The sequence below is a fragment of the Mobula birostris genome, chromosome 14 (genome assembly GCF_030028105.1).
Source record: "Mobula birostris isolate sMobBir1 chromosome 14, sMobBir1.hap1, whole genome shotgun sequence".
Taxonomy (NCBI): domain Eukaryota; kingdom Metazoa; phylum Chordata; class Chondrichthyes; order Myliobatiformes; family Myliobatidae; genus Mobula; species Mobula birostris.
In genome coordinates, this window is record NC_092383.1 from 41,950,643 (window position 1) to 41,970,390 (window position 19,748).

The window sequence follows — 19,748 nt, forward strand, 5'->3', positions numbered from 1 at the left end:
CCACCACTGACTCAGGAAGTGCATTCCACGCACCAGCCACTCTCTGAGTAAAAAAACCTTCCTCTAATATCCCCCTTGAACTTCCCACCCCTTACCTTAAAGCCATGTCCTCTTGTATTGAGCAGTGGTGCCCTGGGGAAGAGGTGCTGGCTATCCACTCTATCTATTCCTCTTATTATCTTGTACACCTCTATCATGTCTCCTCTCATCCTCCTCTCCAAAGAGTAAAGCCCTAGCTCCCTTAATCTCTGATCATAATGCATACTTTCAAAACCAGGCAGCATCCTGGTAATTCTCCTCTGTACCCTTTCCAATGCTTCCACATCCTTCCTATAGTGAGGTGACCAGAACTGGACACAATACTCCAAGTGTGGCCTAACCAGAGTTTTATAGAGCTGCATCATTACATCGTGACTCTTAAACTCTATCCTTCGACTTATGGAAGCTAACACCCCATAAGCTTTCTTAACTACCCTATCCACCTGTGAGGCGACTTTCAGGGATTTGTTGACATGTACCCCGAGATCCCTCTGCTCCTCCACACTACCAAGTATCCTGCCATTTACTTTGTACTCTGCCTTGGAGTTTGTCCTTCCAAAGTGTACCACCTCACACTTCTCCGGGTTGAACTCCATCTGCCACTTCTCAGCCCACTTCTCCATCCTATCAATGTCTCTCTGCAATCTTTGACAATCCTCTACACTATCTACAACATCACCAACCTTTGTGTCGTCTGCAAACTTGCCAACCCACCCTTCTACCCCCACATCCAGGTCGTTAATAAAAATTAGACTTACTAATGAGAACAGATAGTGACAAGGAGGCACACAGGAGTGAGATACATAGCTATTTGAGTGGTGTTGCAACAATCTTGCACCCAATGTCTGTGAGACCAAGGAATTGATTGACTTCAGGAAGGGGAAGCCAGGAGAACACACAGCAGTCCTCATTGAGGGGTCAACAGTGGAAAGGGCGAGCAGACTCAAGTTCCTGGATGTCAATACATCAATATGCTGGGCACACCACAGTGATGCAATCACAAAGAAGACATACCAGTGTCTATACTTCATTAGGAGTAAGGGAAGATTTGGTATGTCACAAGAGACCTTTGCAAATTTCCATATATGTACCATTGGGAGTATTCTGACTGGTTACATCAGAATCAGAATGAGGTACTGGCATATGGCATGGAATATGTTATTTTGCGGTAACAGTACATTACAATACTTAATAAAAAAACTACAAATTACAATAAAAATATATAATTAAATTAAATAGGTAGTGCAAAAAGAGAGCCAAAAAAAAAAAAAAAAAAAAGGAAATTCTGTGCAGTGGCCCCTCCAAACCAGACTGCAATACAACCAGTTCAATGCTCTCCACAGTACCTCTATAGGAATTTGAAAAGGTCTTTGGTAATATGGCAAGTCACCAACTGGTATCGAACCTCCAATGCACAGGATTGCAAGCTTGCCGATAATTGTAGGCTCACCCATTTCCATCACAGGTACAACCCTCCCCACCACTGAGGATATCTTCAAGAGGTGGTATCTTAAGAAGGCAGCATCTATCATTAAGGACCTTCCGCATTCGGGATAAGTCCTCTTCCCATTATTACCACTGGGAAGCAGGTACAAGAGCTTGAAGACCAACACTCAATATTTTAAGGACAGCTTCTACCCTTCCACTATTAGATTTCTGAATGGTCCATGAACCTATGATCACTACCTCATTCTTCTTTTGAACTATATTTATTTTGCAACTTCTAGTAACTTCTATGTCTTGCACAGTACTGGCGCCACAAAACAACAAATTTCATGACATATGTCAGTGATCATAAATCTGATTTTGATTCTTATTTTACACTTTCATCCAAATTATATTATAAGCAAAGGTCCCAGCACAGATCCTCGTGGAATATCGCAGGTTACAAACCACCAGCCAGAAAAATATCCCTCCACAAATAACCTCTACCTTCTATAACTAGACCAAGTTTGTACCCAACATACCATCTCACTGTGGACTTAATCTTCTGCGCCAAGCTACCATGACAGATCTTGTCAAGTACTTTATGAAAATCCATGTAGACAACTTCTAGAGCCTTTAGTCATCTTCATTACCTCCACAAATAACTCAAATTAAAGTGAAGCAAGATCTCCCCCTGCATAGAGCAATGTTGATATCCCTAGTTTGACCATTCACACAAAACCACGCTGACTAGACCATAAGCTATAACGCCTTAAGACATTAGGAGCAGGATTCAGCCATTTGGCTCATAAAGTCTGCTCCACCATTCAATCATGGCTGATTTATTATCCCTCCCAACACCATTCTCCTGCATTCTCCCCGTAACCTTTGATGCCCTGACTAATCAAGAACCTATCAACTTCAGCTCTAAGTACACCCAATGATTTGCCTCCCATTTGCGGCAATGAATTACATAGAATCATCAGCCTCTAGCTAAATAAGTTTATCCTCATCTCTGTTTTAAAGGGGCATCCTTCTATTCTGAGGCTGTGTCCTTTGGCCAAAGAATGCCCCACTCATGGAAATATTGTCTCCATGTCCACTCTGTCTAGGTCTTTCAACATTCAGTATGATTATACCTAATAATTCCTAGCACTTGGGTGAGACTGTATTTAACGAGAACATAGTGATCACTAGCTTTGTGATGAATTGCCCCTCAGCACAGTCTCACAGGCACACTGAGGAATTTCCCAGATGAGCTCACAGGTTTTAGAGGGGTATTGTGAAGGTTTGCCGCTCTATAGTTGCAGAGACCCCAAGACTGCCACCATTCCAGGTGCAGCAACATAACACTACAACACCTCATTCGTCAGGTTGCATTTTCACCTTAAACTGCGTTGTCCTCACACCGTCAACTAGATCAGCAGTTGCGGATTCGAATAGTGCTGAAGAAAGAGAACTAAAGAAGCTTTGAGGAATGACAAGCTAGTGCAGTGTCCCTGACTTCTTTGGTGTTGCTGCCAACACCGCCAGTCAGACGAGGCAACAGAACATCATTAAATGTGGGCAGCCCTCTCAAACCACACTGCAGTGTCTCGTGCAATAAGGTATCATACCATGTGATAAACTCAGTTCTTAAAGATAAACTCACACTGTTCACAACAAAAGCTGCCTTGAATTCCACCTTTAAAAAAATAATAAACTCTTGAAGCCATCAAATATTGATGATAGATAGGTGTATTAATACATTTAATTAACTGATTTTCATAGTCCTCTCAGTTACAAAACTGCATCTGCAATGAGTATCTTCCAATCTTGGCTTGCTTATACATCATACATCTTGAACAATCTGGACTTTCATGGCCCAGTCTTTCACAGTTACTTTAACTCTTTTCCAGCTCTGATGATCAAAGACCCCACTCACCCTGGGCATCCTCTCTTCTATTCTGTTCCATTGGGCAGGAGATACAAAAGCCTGAAAGCTTGTAGCACCAGGCTCAAGGGCAGCTTCCACCTTTCAGTAATAAGATTATTGAACGGTTCCCCAGTACAGTAAGATGGACTCTTGAGCTCACAATCTTAATGTAACAGAGTCTGCAGAGACTGAAAAGTTGGAGATCTTAGCCTGAAACATTGACTGTATATTCCCCTCCAAAAGGTGCTGCCTAATTTGCTAAGTTCCTCCACCATTTTGTGTGTGACCTCGCAATCTGCCTTGTTGTGAAATATCTTTCACCTTATTGTCTACCTACCCTGCACTTTCTCTGTAGCTGTTACACTTTATTCTGCATTGTTATTGTTTTAACTTGCACTACCACAGTGCACTGTGTAATGACTTGATCAGTATGAACAGTATGTGAGACAAGCTTTCGGTACACTAAGTGAATTATCGAAGCTTCTCCTACTGAACAGGAGCAAGATCCCATTCCTTGGCCAACAAAAGAACCAGAACATTGAATATCTGTGTCACCTTCCACCTGCTCTAAGTCAGCAAGCATTATTCTGTGTGGAAGATTCTCTAAGACTACTCTGTAGCCACTCCATGTGAAGACCCCTTTGTTACATCTCTTCACCAGTTTCTCTCTAGCCACTAGTACAGTTTCTTGTAAGCATAGTTTCTTCCCCTCAGTGTCTCTCCCAATTCCAGGGACCCCACAGCACCTTTCCACAAGACGGCACTGCCTTCCATATCTACTCCCTCACATTGCTGGGACTCATTTGAAACCACAAAGCTGATGATCATTCCAGCAGTAGTCCGACACTCTGCATCTGCCCCGTTTCACCAGAGGACTCAATTCATCTGTCCCACCTCAGAATCAGAATCAGGTTTCATATCACTGGCATACATCATGAAATTTGTTAATTTTCCAGCAGCAGTACAAAGCAAGACATGATAGATTTAGGGAAAAAAAATGAATTACAGTAAGTATACATCTGTATATTAAACAGCCATGACAAATAAGTCGTGCAAAAATAGAAATAAAAAAGTAGTGAGGTAGTGTTCTTGGGTTCAATGTCCATTTAGAAAATAGATGGCAGAGGAGAAGAAGCTGTTCCTCAATAATTGAGTGTGTGTGTTCAGTCTTCTGTACCAAATCTCATTACCAAAGCAAGGGGTTTCACCCTACAAAGACAGTCAACCTCCTGCCTCACTCTCCATCTCCTTCTGTTTTTTTTGGGCAGTTTCTTTGTAGCCACTGACTCTGGTCTGCAGGTTGTAGACTATTAGGTTCATACAGACCCTGTAACCACTGACTCTACTCTGATCATCAACCAGCCGTTTAAACCATTCCTACATATATTCCATTTTTATTCTCCCCACGTTCCCAAAAATTTCACTCAAGTTCTCCCACTTCCCTACACACTAGGGAAACTAATTTGCCAATGTACACATCTTTGGAATGTAAGAGGAAATTAGATCATCGGTGATCCTGACGTTCCATTCCTCCAGATCATGATGCATTTGAAACTCCCTCCCACGCTCAGATTCAACCTTCCCTCAAGAGTTAGGTCCACCATGATAACTAATACTGTTTGATTTCCTTCAGCACCTTCAACATCAAAGTGAACCCTACGGGGCTTTCTGCAGAGCTCTTGAAGTGCTCATGTCCGTGGATTCTGGAGCTGGTAGATTCACCAACATCATGCATATCTCCAGCTCTGTTACCAGCTTCACCTTAAAGCACACCTCCACATGGGCTGTGCACAGGAGAAATGGTCAAGCTTGCTCAAACTGTTCAAGTTCCTGACATAACAACACGTCTGCTTCCTCACCACACCTACTGCTGACAGAACCCGGCTCTAATCTCACTCCAGGTTAGATCCTCAGTATCCTGTCTCCTGTCTCCTGATACTGTCACAAGCAGCAACAGCCCATCTTCATTGCTGGTGTAGTATCAGCGGATACCTTTGGTGCTGCTGCAAGTACTACTAAGCAGTCTAGTTCAATAGTAGCTGACACTGGAGCATCCTTTATTCAAGGTGGCCATTTCAAACTAATGTTGGTGCAATGTCATGCACATAGTTTAGTCGAATGTTCATTTGCGTTCGCATCCACACTGACCAATCTTGTAGATAGGGACATGTATAAGACCATAAGACCAGAATACATAGGAACAAAATTAAGTGATTTAGCCCATTAAGTCTGATCTGGCACTCCATTGTGGCTGATTTATTATCCCTCTCAAATCTATTTCCCTGCTTTCTCCTCATAACATTGGATGCACTTTCTAAGCAAGAACCTATCAACCTCCACTTTAAATATATCCAATGAACTCTCGACGGTTTTCTGTAGCAGTGAATTTCACAGATTCACCACCTTCTAGTGAAAGAAATTACTCCTCATTTCTGCTCTATAGGCATGTCCTTCTATTCTCAGACTGTGCCCTCTGGTCCTAGATTACCCCACTATTGGAATCAATCTATCTATGCATTCCAATATTCAGTAAGTTTCAATGAGATCCCACCCACCCCCCATCATTCTTCTAAATTCCAGTGAGTACAAGCCCAGAACCATCAAGTATTCCTCATACATTAACCCTTTCATTTCTGGGATAATTCTCATGAACCTCCTCTGGACCCTCTCTAATGCTAGTACATCCTTTACTAACATAAACTCCTCATAGTTTCTGAAGATTCTCACAATGGAAGTGCAGACTGAGGGAGTGTTGGATGCTCCACTAAATGAGAGTAGACTAAAGAACAGTGGATAAAGGAGGTGCAGATGTTGGAAGGGCTGATGGCATTAGGATGACTTTGAAGTTGAAATACCGGTGGATTGGGAGGCTCGGAAGAACAGCAGAATCAGGTTTATTATCACCAGCATGTGACGTGAAATTTGTTTAACTTGGCAGCTGCAGTTCAATGCAATACATAATATAGAAAAAAATAATATTAAGTAAATCAATTACAGTATACGTATATTGAATAGATTAAAAATCAAGCAAAAACCAGAAATAATACATATTAAAAAAGTGAGGCAGTGTTCAATGTCCATTTAGGAATCGGATGGCAGAGGGGAAGAAGCTGTTCCTGAATCACTGAGTGTGTGCCTTCAGGCTTCTGTACTTCCTACCTGACGGCAACAGTGAGAAAAGGGCATCACCTGGGTACTGGAAGCCTTTAATAATGGACGCTGCCTTTCTGAGACACCGCTCCTTGAAGATGTCCTGGGTACTTTGTAGGCTAGTACCCAAGATGGAGCCAACTAAATTGGTGACCCTCTGCAGCTTCTTTTGGTCCTGTGCAGTAGTTCCTCCCCCCCCACCATACCAGGAAGCGATGCAGCCTGACAGAATGCTCTCCACAGTACATCTATAGAAGTTTTTGAGTGCATTTGTTGACATACCAAATCTCTTCAAACTCCTAATGAAGTATAGTCACAGTCTTGCCTTCTTTATAACTACATCAATATGTTGGGGCCAGGTTAGATCCTCAGAGATCTTGACACCCAGGAACTTGAAACTGCTCACTCTCTCCACTTCTGATCCCTCTATGAGGATTGGTATGTGTTCCTTCATCTTACCATGATAATTACGTGGGTAATTATCAAGAAAAGTTTTTAAGATGAACGGCAAATGGTGGGGTTTTGGGGCAGTCTTAAAGCCTATGAGAAGGAAATTAATGGGGTGCCAACTCAGGGGCAGAGGCTGAAACCATAAGACCATAAGATATAGGAGCAGAAGTAGGCCATTCAGCCCATCGAATCTGCTTCACCATTCAATAAAGGGCTGATCCAATTCTTCCAGTCATCACCCCCACTCCCCTGCCTTCTCCCCATACCCTTTGATGCCCTGGATAATCAAGAACCTACCTATCTCTGCCTTAAATGCACCCAGTGACTTGCCCTCCACAGCCACTCATAGCAAAAAAATTTCACTGATTTACCACCCTCTGACTAAAGTAATTTCTCTGCATCATTGCTCTAAATGGACGTCCTTCAATCCTGAAGTCGTGCCCTCTTGTCCTAGACTCCCCTACCATGAGAAATAGCTTTGCCATATCTAATCTGTTCAAGCCTTTTAACATTCAGAATGTTTCTATGAGATCCTCCTTCATTCTCCTGAACTCCAGGGAATACAGCCCAAGAGCTGCCAGACGTTCCTCATACGGTAACCCTTTCATTCCTGGAATCATTCTCATGAATCTACTCTGAACCCTCTCTAACGTCCGTATATCCTTTCTAAAGTAAGGAGCCCAAAACTGCACACAATACTCCAAGTGTGGTCTCACGAGTGCCTTATAGAACCTTAACATCAGATCCTTGCTCTTATATTCTATACCTCTGGAAATGAAAGCCAACATTGCATTCGCCTTCTTCACCTACGACTCAACTGGGAGGTTAACCTTTAGGATATCCTGCACAAGGACCCTTTGCATCTCTGTAATTTGAATTCTCTTCCCGTATAAATAATAGTCTTTCCATTTCTTTGCCCATTCCCCTAAACTATCTAAGTCTCTCTGCAGGCTCTCTGTTTCTTCAACACGACCCACTCCTCCACCTATCTTTGTATCATCGGCAAATTTAGCCACAAATCCATTAATCCCATCGTCCAAATCATTGACGTACATCGTAAAAAGCAGCAGTCCCAACACCGACCCGTGGAACTCCACTGGTAACCAGCAGCCAGCCAGAATAGGATCCCTTTATTCCCACTTTCTGTTTCCTGCAAACCAGCCAATGCTCCACCCATGCTAGTAACTTCCCTGTAATTCCAGGGACTCTTATCTTGCTAAGCAGCCTCATGTGCGGCACCTTGTCAAAGACCTTCTGAAAATCCAAATACACCACATTCACTGCATCTCCTTTGTCTACCCTACTTGTAATTTCCTCAAGAAAATTGCAGTAGGTTTGTCAGGCAGGATTTTCCTTTCAGGAAACCATGCTGGCTTTGGCTTATCTTGTCATGTTCCTCCAGGTACGCCATAATCTCATCCCTAACAATCGATTCCAACAACTTCCCAACCACTGATGTCAGGCTAACAGCTCTATAGTTATCTTTCTGCTGCCTCCCATCCTTCTTAAATAGTGGAGTAATATTTGCAATTTTTCAGTCATCCAGTACAATGCCAGAATCTATTGATTCTTGAAAGATCATTGTTAATGCATCCGCAATCTTTCCAGCTATTTCCTTCAGAACCTGAGAGTGCATTCCATCAGGTCAAGGAGATTTATCCACCCTCAGACCATTAAGAGATTGGAGATGAGAACACGGAAACTGCAGGAACAGTTTCTAAAATTGTACTTTCTAAAATATACGGCACTCTGTACTTCCAAACAATAATTCCATACTGTCTCAGGGCAGGGAATTGCAGGGAGTCAGATGACTGGGGGAAAGGAGTAAAAAGGCCATTCTAATGATCAGAGGCATGAGGTGAGAAATGGGAGATCAGGACTGTATTGCCACATTTAAAGGAGAGGCAATGTTAACTAGCTGGTACACTGACACTATCCTACAGGAGGGCCTGTGGGTCCTGCATTATCCATGGCTCTCACCAGATCTGAGGATTTGTCACTTTCAGCATGAAGGGATCCAGGCTGCTTCCTGTTTCCTGTGCTTGTTTTCTCTTCCTGCAGTAAGAAAGGAGTTTGAGAGCAACATTACTCAATCTGTAAGCTCCTCACTGGTTTTCCTCTTCCTTTTGAAACCAGATATCAAATAAAAGAATAATTTCCAATGGGAAGCATCATGGTGAAGTGAAGCAGAAAACTTTATAAGTTAGCTGAAAAAAAATCAATTTTATGATAAAGTTTGGCATTCTAAATTAAAATAAGGTTACTGTCTCTTAGTAGAGTCTAATTTCTCATACCACATAAGAGCAATGAACTATCTTTAAACACAACATTGCTTGGCCTGTGGCTGCGTTTGCTGGATTACTCAGCTCATACCCACAGAAGATTTTGTGGTAACAGTCACAACCACCTCATTTTATGACTCATTCCATTTACTATCATAAAACTGATGAAGATTTACATATTTCAGCTAATGCATAGCATACGAAGTGTGGTTCACTGAATTAAGCAGAGTTGAAACCACTTGAAGTGAAACAGGAGCCTGTTGGATTGCTCTCCAGGCTTCATTCGAAGGCAACAATGTCACCCCAGCTGAAATTAGATAACTGGACACATCCAGCAGACCAAAACTGGGATATACCCATTTCATAAGGCTCTGCACCATAGTGTGCTTATTGACTGAGAATTCAGCAGCCAGTTTTAGCACTGATCCTGTGTGCCACAATGTAATCTCCAGTAACTGTGATAGCTGAATGGGAATTTGCATTACAGATTAACAACCCAACTCCAACTGCAGTTCCATGGTGTCAGGAAATTCTGAATAACTTCAACTTTAATCTTCAACCTGCAGAAAATTCAAAAATCGCTAAGAGTGTCAGAAATAGGAGTCTTGACCTACTCTGCCATTGTGATTGATGGTGTTTCCCCATTCCCACCTTCCTCTCCAATTCCCTTTCTTTCCATTATTTTGAGCCATAAACACACAGTGACAGAGCAGCCTCAGCCACCCCAGATTGGAAACTCAAAAGGTTTATGACTGTTTGCACAAAGGACATTACCATTCCTCTGCCGTTTATGTCTCCTGCCTCACGGTGTTCACCTCATCAGCCCCACTTTGAAGTTTGCAGATCTCAATGACAACCCCTCCCATTCTTTAAACTCCAGAAAAACATTTCCTCATTCTCTCTTCACAGAGTAAACCTCTCAGCCCAGGAATCCGTAACTATACCGACTTCAGGAATAACACATCTTCTGTAGATAGGGCAATCAATCTTGCTCACATGGTCTTGTCAAAACACTTTATAATTTATTAGATGCATCCACATTACAGAGGACCTGCGTTACTATAGGTCAGGTCAGATGCAAGTTGACCAACTGCCTGACCTGCACTTTCTAGGCAACTGTAACACTATATTCTGTCTTCTGTTTTTTTTTCTTTCACTCTACCTCAATGTACTTATATACGGAATGATCTGTCTGGACAGTAGGCAAACAAAAGCTTTATCACAGTACATGTGACATTAATAAACCAATTATCAATTACTGATACAGGTGCACATTCTTGTAGGGATTTCAGTCCACTCTATCTTTCAGAGGGCAAAAGATATTGTCAGATTAATTCCCATCCTATCAATGGACACAAGTGAGCTTTGAGCTGGTGAAGAAATGGAAAAAGTAAGATCCCTCAAATCAGAACAAAATGCAAGAAAAGCATGTGGCAAAGATCCAAAGGTCTTATCCATGAAAACCAGCCGCTCAGGATCACTGCGGCAGACAGACACGTCGTTTCCACAAGACCACAAAGGTTACTAAGCCCATCTACTCAAATGGAGCGGAAGTGACTTCAGGCTGTTTGCCACCACAGCTCTGCTTGAGAGTCCAATCAAAATGTCATTAATGTTTCATGAGGGCGATGCCCTGGCTTCTGCACTACTTGGCCTTTTACTAACTTTAATCTGTAGTTCCCTGTTCTTCCCAAGAAATTAAATGAAAAATAATATTGTATGTTATTTACATATTATGACATCTCATGAAACAACCCTTAGGGACAGACAAGTCCAACTGGAACATCCAGAGTTTCCCACTGCTCCTACAAAGCTGGGGATGAGTCTTCCACATCACCTCCGGTGAGGGACGAATCTCGTGTCTCACTGACCAACATGGCTATGGTGAACTCTGCACATCAGACGCCAAGGATGGACAATGTGCAGATGCAATCATTTGTGGGAGGGGTAGGAGATGAGCAACTGCTGTATGCTTATTCTTGCAGAACGTGCCTCATCTCAGACAGTTTGGCTGCCAAATCCGAAGAACCTTCCATAGGGGCACAATTGAGAGCATCCTGACTGGCTGCATCACTGCCTGGTATGGAAACTATACTTCCCTCAATCGCAGGACTCTGCAGAGAGTGCTACAGACAGCCCAGTGCATCTGTAGATGTGAACTTCCCACTATTCAGGACTTTTAAAAAGACAGGTGTGTAAAGAGGGCCAGACAGATCATTGGGGACCCGAGTCACCCCAACCACAAACTGTTCCAGCCGCTACGGGAAACGGTACGGCAGCATAAAAGCCAGAACCAACAGGCTCCGGGACAGCTTCTTCCAGCAGGACATCAGACTGATTAATTCATGCTGACAGCTGTATTTCTATATTATTTTGACTGTCCTGTTGTACATACTATTTATTAGAAATTGCACATTCAGACAGAGATGTAACATAATGATTTTTACTCCTCATATATATGTAACTCTCAGGCTTGGCTGGCGATGTCAGCCTAGGGACGACAGTCTCTGGCTCCACCAAACATGTGAAATCTGAGGTGTAAAACCTCCTGTTTGTGTGGATACTGTGTGATGTGTCACCCTGTTACAAATCAGTACCACAAAATAACAGGCAGTACCTCATATGGAACTAAACGATTTAGCTTTATAATTCTTAATTTGACTAAAGAGTTAGGAAAGTAAAATGAAAAAGAAAGGGCCCATTTTAATGAAACAGTCTAATGTGCATGTTGGAGCTCACGGTTTCCCTTCCATTGGTCCTCCATCGATTTCCCCGGGCTCCATCGACTCCCAGCCCCACTCCAATTCCACTCCGTCCTGCGGTCTACGGCCTCCCTTTCTCACGGTTTCTCTCCTCCTCTCTCGCCAAACAAAAGACTCAGATCAACTCGGTCTCAGGCACACAACAAGAAAAAAAACCTTCATTGGACAGCGCACATTCCAAAGCCCCTGTTATCTCTAGTCACAACCCAAACACTGCTGCTACAGAAAAACCATTACATTAGCAGTGAAACCTTTCCCAGGGTGTTACATATATGAAGGATATAAGTAATAAAGTCAATTCAATTTCAAGAAAACATCCCATGCACCATTCATTTGTCTGTGTTTTGTACCTTGGACCCGGAGGAATGCTGTTTTGTTTAGCTATATACATGCCTATTGTTGAATGACAATTAAAGTTGAACTTGAACTCAGTATGCATATTGTGTGGGTGATGGAACAAGGTGGGAAAGGGAAAAACAATTGGGTAATGGGATGAGAGGAACAGGTGGATAACATTCCTTCCTTTTTCCTCTTTATACTCTCCTTTTCCTCTTTATACTGTCTCTATTCTATCCTCTTTATACTATCTTTCTCCCTCTCTACACTTTCAAACCTGATACTGGGTCTTGACCCAAAACATCCACATCTCTCTGCCTTCACAGATGTTGCCTGACACACTGAGCTCTTCCAGCAGAAATTTAAGCAATGGCATGACATTAAATTTTTAAAGACTTGTGATGATGAAGTGCCTGCTGATCACAAATTAACAGATAAATTTATTGGCAAGTTTGTCACTGATGAAAATCTAACACAGTTAGAGTTTCAGCACCAAAAGTTCAAAGTATATTATCAAAGTACATATCTGTCACCATAAACAACCCTGAGATTCCTTTAGTTATGGGCATACTCAACAAGTCCATCATGGATTACTAACTATAACAGAATCAATGAAAGACCGCACCAACTTGGGCATTCAGCCAGTGAACAACAGACAACAAACTGTGCAAATACAAAAAGAAATAATAATTTTAAAATAAGCAATAAATATTGAGAACATGAATTGAATATTCCTTGAAAGTGAGTCCATAGGTTGTGGGAATATTTCAGGGGCACATAAAGTTGAGTGAAGTTATCCCCTTTGGTACAAGAGCCTGATGGTTGAGGGGTAATAACTGTTCCTGAACATGGTGGTGTGAGTCTTATGTCTCCTGTACCTTCTTCCAGATGGCAGCAATGAGAAGACAGCATGACCTGGACGGTGGGGGGTTCCTGATGATGGATGCTGTTTTCCTGTGACGTTTCATGTCGATGTGCTCAATGGTGAGGAGGGCTTTACCGTGATGAGCTGGACTGTATCCACTACATTGTGTAGGATTTTCTGTTCAAGGGTATTGGTGTTTCCATACCAGGCTGTGATGCAACCACTCAATACACTCTCCATGAAGTTTGTCAAAGTTTTAGATGCTTTGTGACTATCTGTTAAGCCAACAAATCTCAAAGTTGTAAAATTTATACATTCATTGATAATAAATGCATTTTGAATCTTTGAATGAAGCTGAACCTTCACAAACTGCAAAGGAAGTAGAGATGCAGCTGCGCTTTCTTCTTAATTGCTGGACCAGGACAGGTCCTCTGAAATGATAACATTGAGGACTTTAAAGTTGCTAACCCCTTCCATCTGTGATCCTCCAATGAGGACTGGCTCATGGACCTCTGGCTTCCTCCTCCTGGTCAATAATCAGCTCCTTGGTCTTGCTGACATTGAGTAAGAGGCTCTTGTTGTTGCACCGCTCAGCCAAATTTTCAATCTCTCTCCTACATGCTGATTTGTCACCATCTTTGATTCGGCCAAAGACAGTGGTGCCTCAGCGAACGTTCATTCCGTGTCTGTGTCTCTCCTTCTGCGCTTGGACTGTGCTTAGCCTCATAGCCATGAGTGTAAAGTGAGTACAGCAAGGGGGGCTAAGGGGGGCTAAGCACACGGCCTTCAACTGTGATGAACAAGTGTAAGACAAAGACTGTTCAGTGAATCTGTGGAATTCAGTCATAGTCATACTTTATTGATCCCGGGGGAAATTGGTTTTCGTTACAGTTGCACTATAAATAATAAATAGTAATAGAACCATAAATAGTTAAACAGTAATATGTAAATTATGTCAGGAAATAAGTCCAGGACCAGCCTATTGGCGCAGGGTGTCTGACCCTCCAAGGGAGGAGTTGTAAAGTTTGATGGCCACAGGCAGGAATGACTTCCTATGACACTCTGTGCTGCATCTCGGTGGAATGAGTCTCTGGCTGAATGTACTCCTGTGCCCAACCAGTACATTATGTAGTGGGTGGGAGACATTGACCAAGATGGCATGCAACTTAGACAGCATCCTCTTTTCAGACACCGCCGTGAGAGAGTCCAGTTCCATCCCCACAACATCACTGGCCTTACGGATGAGTTTGTTGATTCTGTTGGTGTCTGCCACCCTCAGCCTGCTGCCCCAGCACACAACAGCAAACATGATAGCACTGGCCACCACAGACTCGTAGAACATCCTCAGCATCGTCCGGCAGATGTTAGAGGACCTCAGTCTCCTCAGGAAATAGAGACGGCTCTGACCCTTCTTGTAGACAGCCTCAGTGTTCTTAGACCAGTCCAGTTTATTGTCAATTCATATCCCCAGGTATTTGTAATCCTCCACCATGTCCACACTGACCCCCTGGATGGAAACAGGGGTCACCGGTACCTTAGCTCTCCTCAGGTCTACCACCAGCTCCTTAGACTTTTTCACATTAATCTGCAGATAATTCTGCTCACACCATGTGACAAAGTTTCCTACCGTAGCCCTGTACTCAGCCTCATCTCCCTTGCTGATGCATCCAACTATGGCAGAGTCATCAGAAAACTTCTGAAAATGACAATGAAGCAGTGGAGGCTACTTCAGTAAATATATCTAAGACAAGGTTGGATAGATGTTTGCACAGTAGGGGAACTAAGGGTTATGGGGAGAAGGTTGATAGGCCGAGATGAGTCCATGGCCAGATCAGCCATGATCTTACTCAATGGCGGAGCAGGCTTGACAGGCCAGATGGCCAACTCCTGCTCCTTTTTCTTATGTTCTCATGGCAATCCCAAGCTTTCTCATTATATATCCAAAATACAAAATCTGAAAGACGTTCGGCCCCAAGCATTTCGGATAAGGGGTAGTTAACCTGTATTAACTACTATTATTAAAGAAATAGATTGTTTCACATGTCAAAAGACTTGTTTATTGAAGAGTCAAACTATTGAAATCAGTCTCAAACCATATTATTACAAACAAGAAAAAATCTGCAGATGCTGGAAATCCGAACAACACACACAAAATGTTGGAGCATCTATGGAAAAGAGTACAGTCGACATTTTGGCCTGAAATATCGACTGTACTTTTTCTCCATAGATGCTGCCTGGCCTGCTGTGTTCCTCCAGCATGTTGTGTGTGATGCTCACACCAGATTATTACATACTTTGCCGAAAGCAGACTGCTAGCAGTTGTCAATAACTTGAGCACACAAATTGAGGCTGATATATCAGCCCAGAGCTAAGGGAGAAATTTGTGTTACAGGCACAGCATGTTGAACCTTGTGGCCAAAAGATGGTCAACAACTGAAAGAAAAATTAAGAGAAGTGAAAATAAAACAAATGAAATCAGGTATTTTACTGAGGAAAGCTTGTTATTTTTTATACAAATTAGCAAAGAAACATCTGTTTTTGTGGAGAGAGAAATTAAAGAGTTCTCAGAGAGACTCATACAACTTCCTGTCCAGCACATTCACAGCAGATGTGAGAGGAAACCATGTTTAATAGATACTCTCACTGTCAGTTTGGAGAGACTCGATGCTCTCAATGACATAGACTGATACAGCACTGAAAAAGGCCCTTTGTCCCAACTGGTCCATGTCAGCCAAGGTGCCCCATCCAAATTCAACCCATTTGCCAGTGTTTGGTCAATAACCCTCTCAACTTTCCTATCAACCACAACCTGCTTCAACCTATTAATGTGGCAGCTCATTTTCCAGCCGGAGTCTAAAAAAGTTGCCCCAATCCTGGCAAAATGATTGCTTGCCCCTCATAATTTTATACACCTCTATATGATCACCTCTCAGTCTCCGACACTCCAAGGAGTTAAGTCCCAATCTGTCCAACCTCTCCCTATAGCTCAGCCGCTCAACTCCTGAAAAGGTCCTTGTAAACTTTTTCGGAACTCATTCCAGTTTAGTAACATCTTACCTAGCCAAGTGCAGCCAAATGTGAATACAGTACTCCAAGTGCAACCTCACCAGTGTCGAGTAAAACCGGCCCAACTTTAATACCCAATGGCCTGATTTATGAACGCCAACATACCAAAAACACTTTTCACTATCCTGTCTACCTGTGATTCCACTTGTACTCCAAGGTCCCTCAGCTCTACAACACTTCCTAGGCCCTGTCATTTGCTGTGAAAGGCCTATTTCGATTTGACTTTCCAAAATACAACACCTTGCTGTTATTCAAAAGAAACTCCATTTGACAATCCTCGTAAAATCTGGAGCAGTCAATGGGAATGTGGAGAGAATAAAATTGATTTGGACATGATTGGCCTAAAGATGGCTGTTTTGTGGACAGCAAAGACTCAGTGGTCTAAATGGGCTCTTTCTGTGCTGCATCTCTATATGACTCTAGCCCAAAGCTTGAGCAAACGAGTAGCTAAAAGGAGACAGGAAGAGTGCAGCCAGGGTGGGTGGGGTTATAGCATTGTTGGTGGGTCATACTCTGTGCAGGAACTCTCCCCAGCCCAAGGCTGATCAGCTACCGTCCAACATATGGCTTGGGAGTCAGAGTCCTCTCCTCCCCTCCCCTCCTTGCCTACAGCCTGTGTCCACACACCAACTCCACTGTAGGGATGGGAAACATTGGCCAACACTACCATTAAGTCCAGTGAGGCCCCACCTCCCCAAACTCTCTCCCTCCACGTGACATGGCCCAAGGAGATGTTTGACATATTGTTGTAAAATCAGATAAGGTGAGTGGATTAGGATCAAGCCTGCCCCTGAATGTGGCCGGATCACAGTGAAAAGTTTTACTGAGCTTCAGAGGTTCAGCAGACCAGCACTGGAGACCGGGAAGCTCCTGGAACGACACCACTGCTGCTGTGGTGCAGAAAGAATAACCATTCGTACACCAGGGTGCGAACAGCAGTGGTCCCAGTTTTGCCTGGCAGGCTGCAACACCTTCTAAACACACAATGTACACAGCAGAACAGGTTACGTCTGTATGGATTGTGAGGTCTCACGCTGGGCTAAGGTGCTGAGTCACAATCAAATTGTAGTTCATGTTATTATTTGAACTAAACCCATTGCTCCATCGCCCATGTTTGTTGACAGACATTGACTCCTAGTTAAACAGTGCCTTGGCCTTAAAATTCCTGAAGTTCGCTTCCAATCTTCCAATTAACTGTCCAAGTATCTGCTTTGCTCTAATTCTAGCATTTTATGTACTTCCACTCAGCCATGTCACTTGATAACATTTATGTTTCTAAATCAAAAGACTGTGGATTTAAATCCAAATCTATGAACTGTAACACTGTAATCCAGCCAGATGCTTGCTTGGTTGCCTTGCGGAGGAGGCATGATATTGGCACTTGGATCTGCTCTTGAAGCTGGATGTAAACATAAAGCACTAGCACCATACTGAATAAGAGCAAGGATTTTCCTTGCCATCCTGCGCGATCGCACAATCAACATCCTTAGCCATGATCATATTACTGTTACATTTACAACTGCATTTCATTAGCTGAAAAGAACTTTGCAACACCCCATAGTTGGGACAGGCATTATCTTAGTACAATACGCAAGATGCTGGAGGAAACCAACAAGTCGTGTCACATCTCTGGACAGAAATGGGCAAAGGACATTTCAGGTTGAGACCCTTCCTCTGGACTGAAAGGCAGAGGGAGATGGTCAGTGCAAAAGGGTGAAGGGAAGGGGTGAAGCAAGAGCCAGCAGGCGATAGTGGATCCAGGTGATAGGTGGAACTGAAGGTCGGAGATTATGAAAACTGACAGGAGATGAAGGTGGAGCAAGGAATGAAGTGAGGGAGGTGGAGATGGCAGATGGAAATGGTTTGTGAGGGGAACGATTGGGAGGAGTGACTGGGAGGAGGAGGGGAAATAGAGAAACAAGCAAGGTGATGGGTGTTGCTGGGATCAGTATAGATGGAACTGGGTAGATCAGGAGGAGAGGAAACAGGACAGAGGGTGAATTCACATAATTTAGAGAATTCAATATTCAGACTATTGGGTAGTAGAGTACCCCTGTAGAATATAAAGTCTGTATTTAGCAACCCCGGCTAAAGGAGGCCAAGGGTAGATATGCTGCTGTGGGAATGGGGAGGAAAATTAAAACGGCTGGCAAAGAGAGCTCCAGCTGGCCCTGGTGCTTGCTGAAGTGGTCACCCATTGTGTCTGGTCTCTCAGGGGGAGACAATGCCACTCAGAAGTGTTGTATGCTTTGCCACCCTGCTCTCTGCCTTTTGCTTCATCTCTCCTCTATCATTTAACCGAAACGTCAGCTATTTCCCTGCCTGAATGACTGAGTTACTGTGTTCTGCTGGATTTGCCATTACCATCACTATTACCTTCATGAGCTTCATGCCAGCAAGACATTCCACTGCACCGCCAAGTTCCTCCAGCACTTTTTTGTGTTGCTCTAAATTCTAGCATGTGCAGTCTCTTCGGCCAACACAATATAAATATTGGACCACTTTTAATTCTTAACTTTAATGCTGGTGGGAATTTTCAACCTCTGAAGCTTTGTCTCCTGGCAGTTCCTGTCTAAACCTTGCTACTTTTTTTTTTTAAAAAGATGCTACCTAAACATTTCTGAGTGAGTTGTTTCCTTGTGCTACCATTTGCACTGCTGGATTAAGGTCAAATTCCAATGCTAATTTTGCAGTGAATCTTTAACTGTGGTAAAGTGGCAATGAAAATGCAAGTTGTTGTTAAAATTTGTAATAATGAATCAGTTTGCATTCAAACACACGCAACATTTAACGTCTTAGGACATCTGATGCGTGAAATCTATGAGGGGGTGAAGTTCCAGCCAGACACCAGTGGTGAAGGTGCATTTTGGTGATGGCTTCAGGCTGTACTCCATTTCTGAAATTGACCTCCAAGGAATCACTGAAGGTAAATTTCAGGAGTGCGGGTAGAGAAGCTGCAGTCTACTGCGTTTATCACATATGAATAAGGAAAAATGTGTAGGTGTCTTCTCTTATTCTAACCAGCTCTTCCACTGCAAGTTCAAATGGAGTTTATTGTCACACACACAAGTACGTGTATACACAGGTGTACCCTTGCACATCACAGAAACCAGCCTCCCCTCCATGGACTCTGTCTGCACTTCTCTCTTCCTCAGTAAAGCAGCCAACATAATCAAAAACCCTGCCCACCCCAGACATCCCCTCTTCTCCCCTCTCCCCACAGGCAGAAAATTCAAATGCTGAAAGCACATACCACCTGTCACAAGGATGGCTTCTACCTCACTGTTATAAGACTATTGAACCGATCTCTAGTGCAGTAAAAAGGACTCTGGACCTCACAATACTTCATTATGATCTTGTACCTATTGATTATCTGCACTGCACTTTCTCTGTAGCTGTCAACACATTATTTTGCATTGTTACGGTTTTTTCATCGACCTCAATGCAATGTATGATGA

General features: G+C 43.0%; 1 protein-coding gene across 2 annotated transcripts in view; it reads right to left on the reverse strand.

Moving 5' to 3' along the window:
- The window catches only part of myzap (myocardial zonula adherens protein), a 100,360-nt gene that overhangs the window by 50,722 nt on the left and 29,890 nt on the right, over positions 1-19,748 (reverse strand). Inside the window, exon 3 of one of the 2 annotated variants that reach the window (XM_072278434.1) lies at positions 8,960-9,034. The exons of the other annotated variant lie outside the window; for it this stretch is intronic. Coding sequence (XP_072134535.1) covers positions 8,960-9,034 — 75 coding nt within the window. The remainder of the gene's footprint in view (positions 1-8,959; positions 9,035-19,748) is intronic. 2 annotated transcript variants of the gene reach the window in all.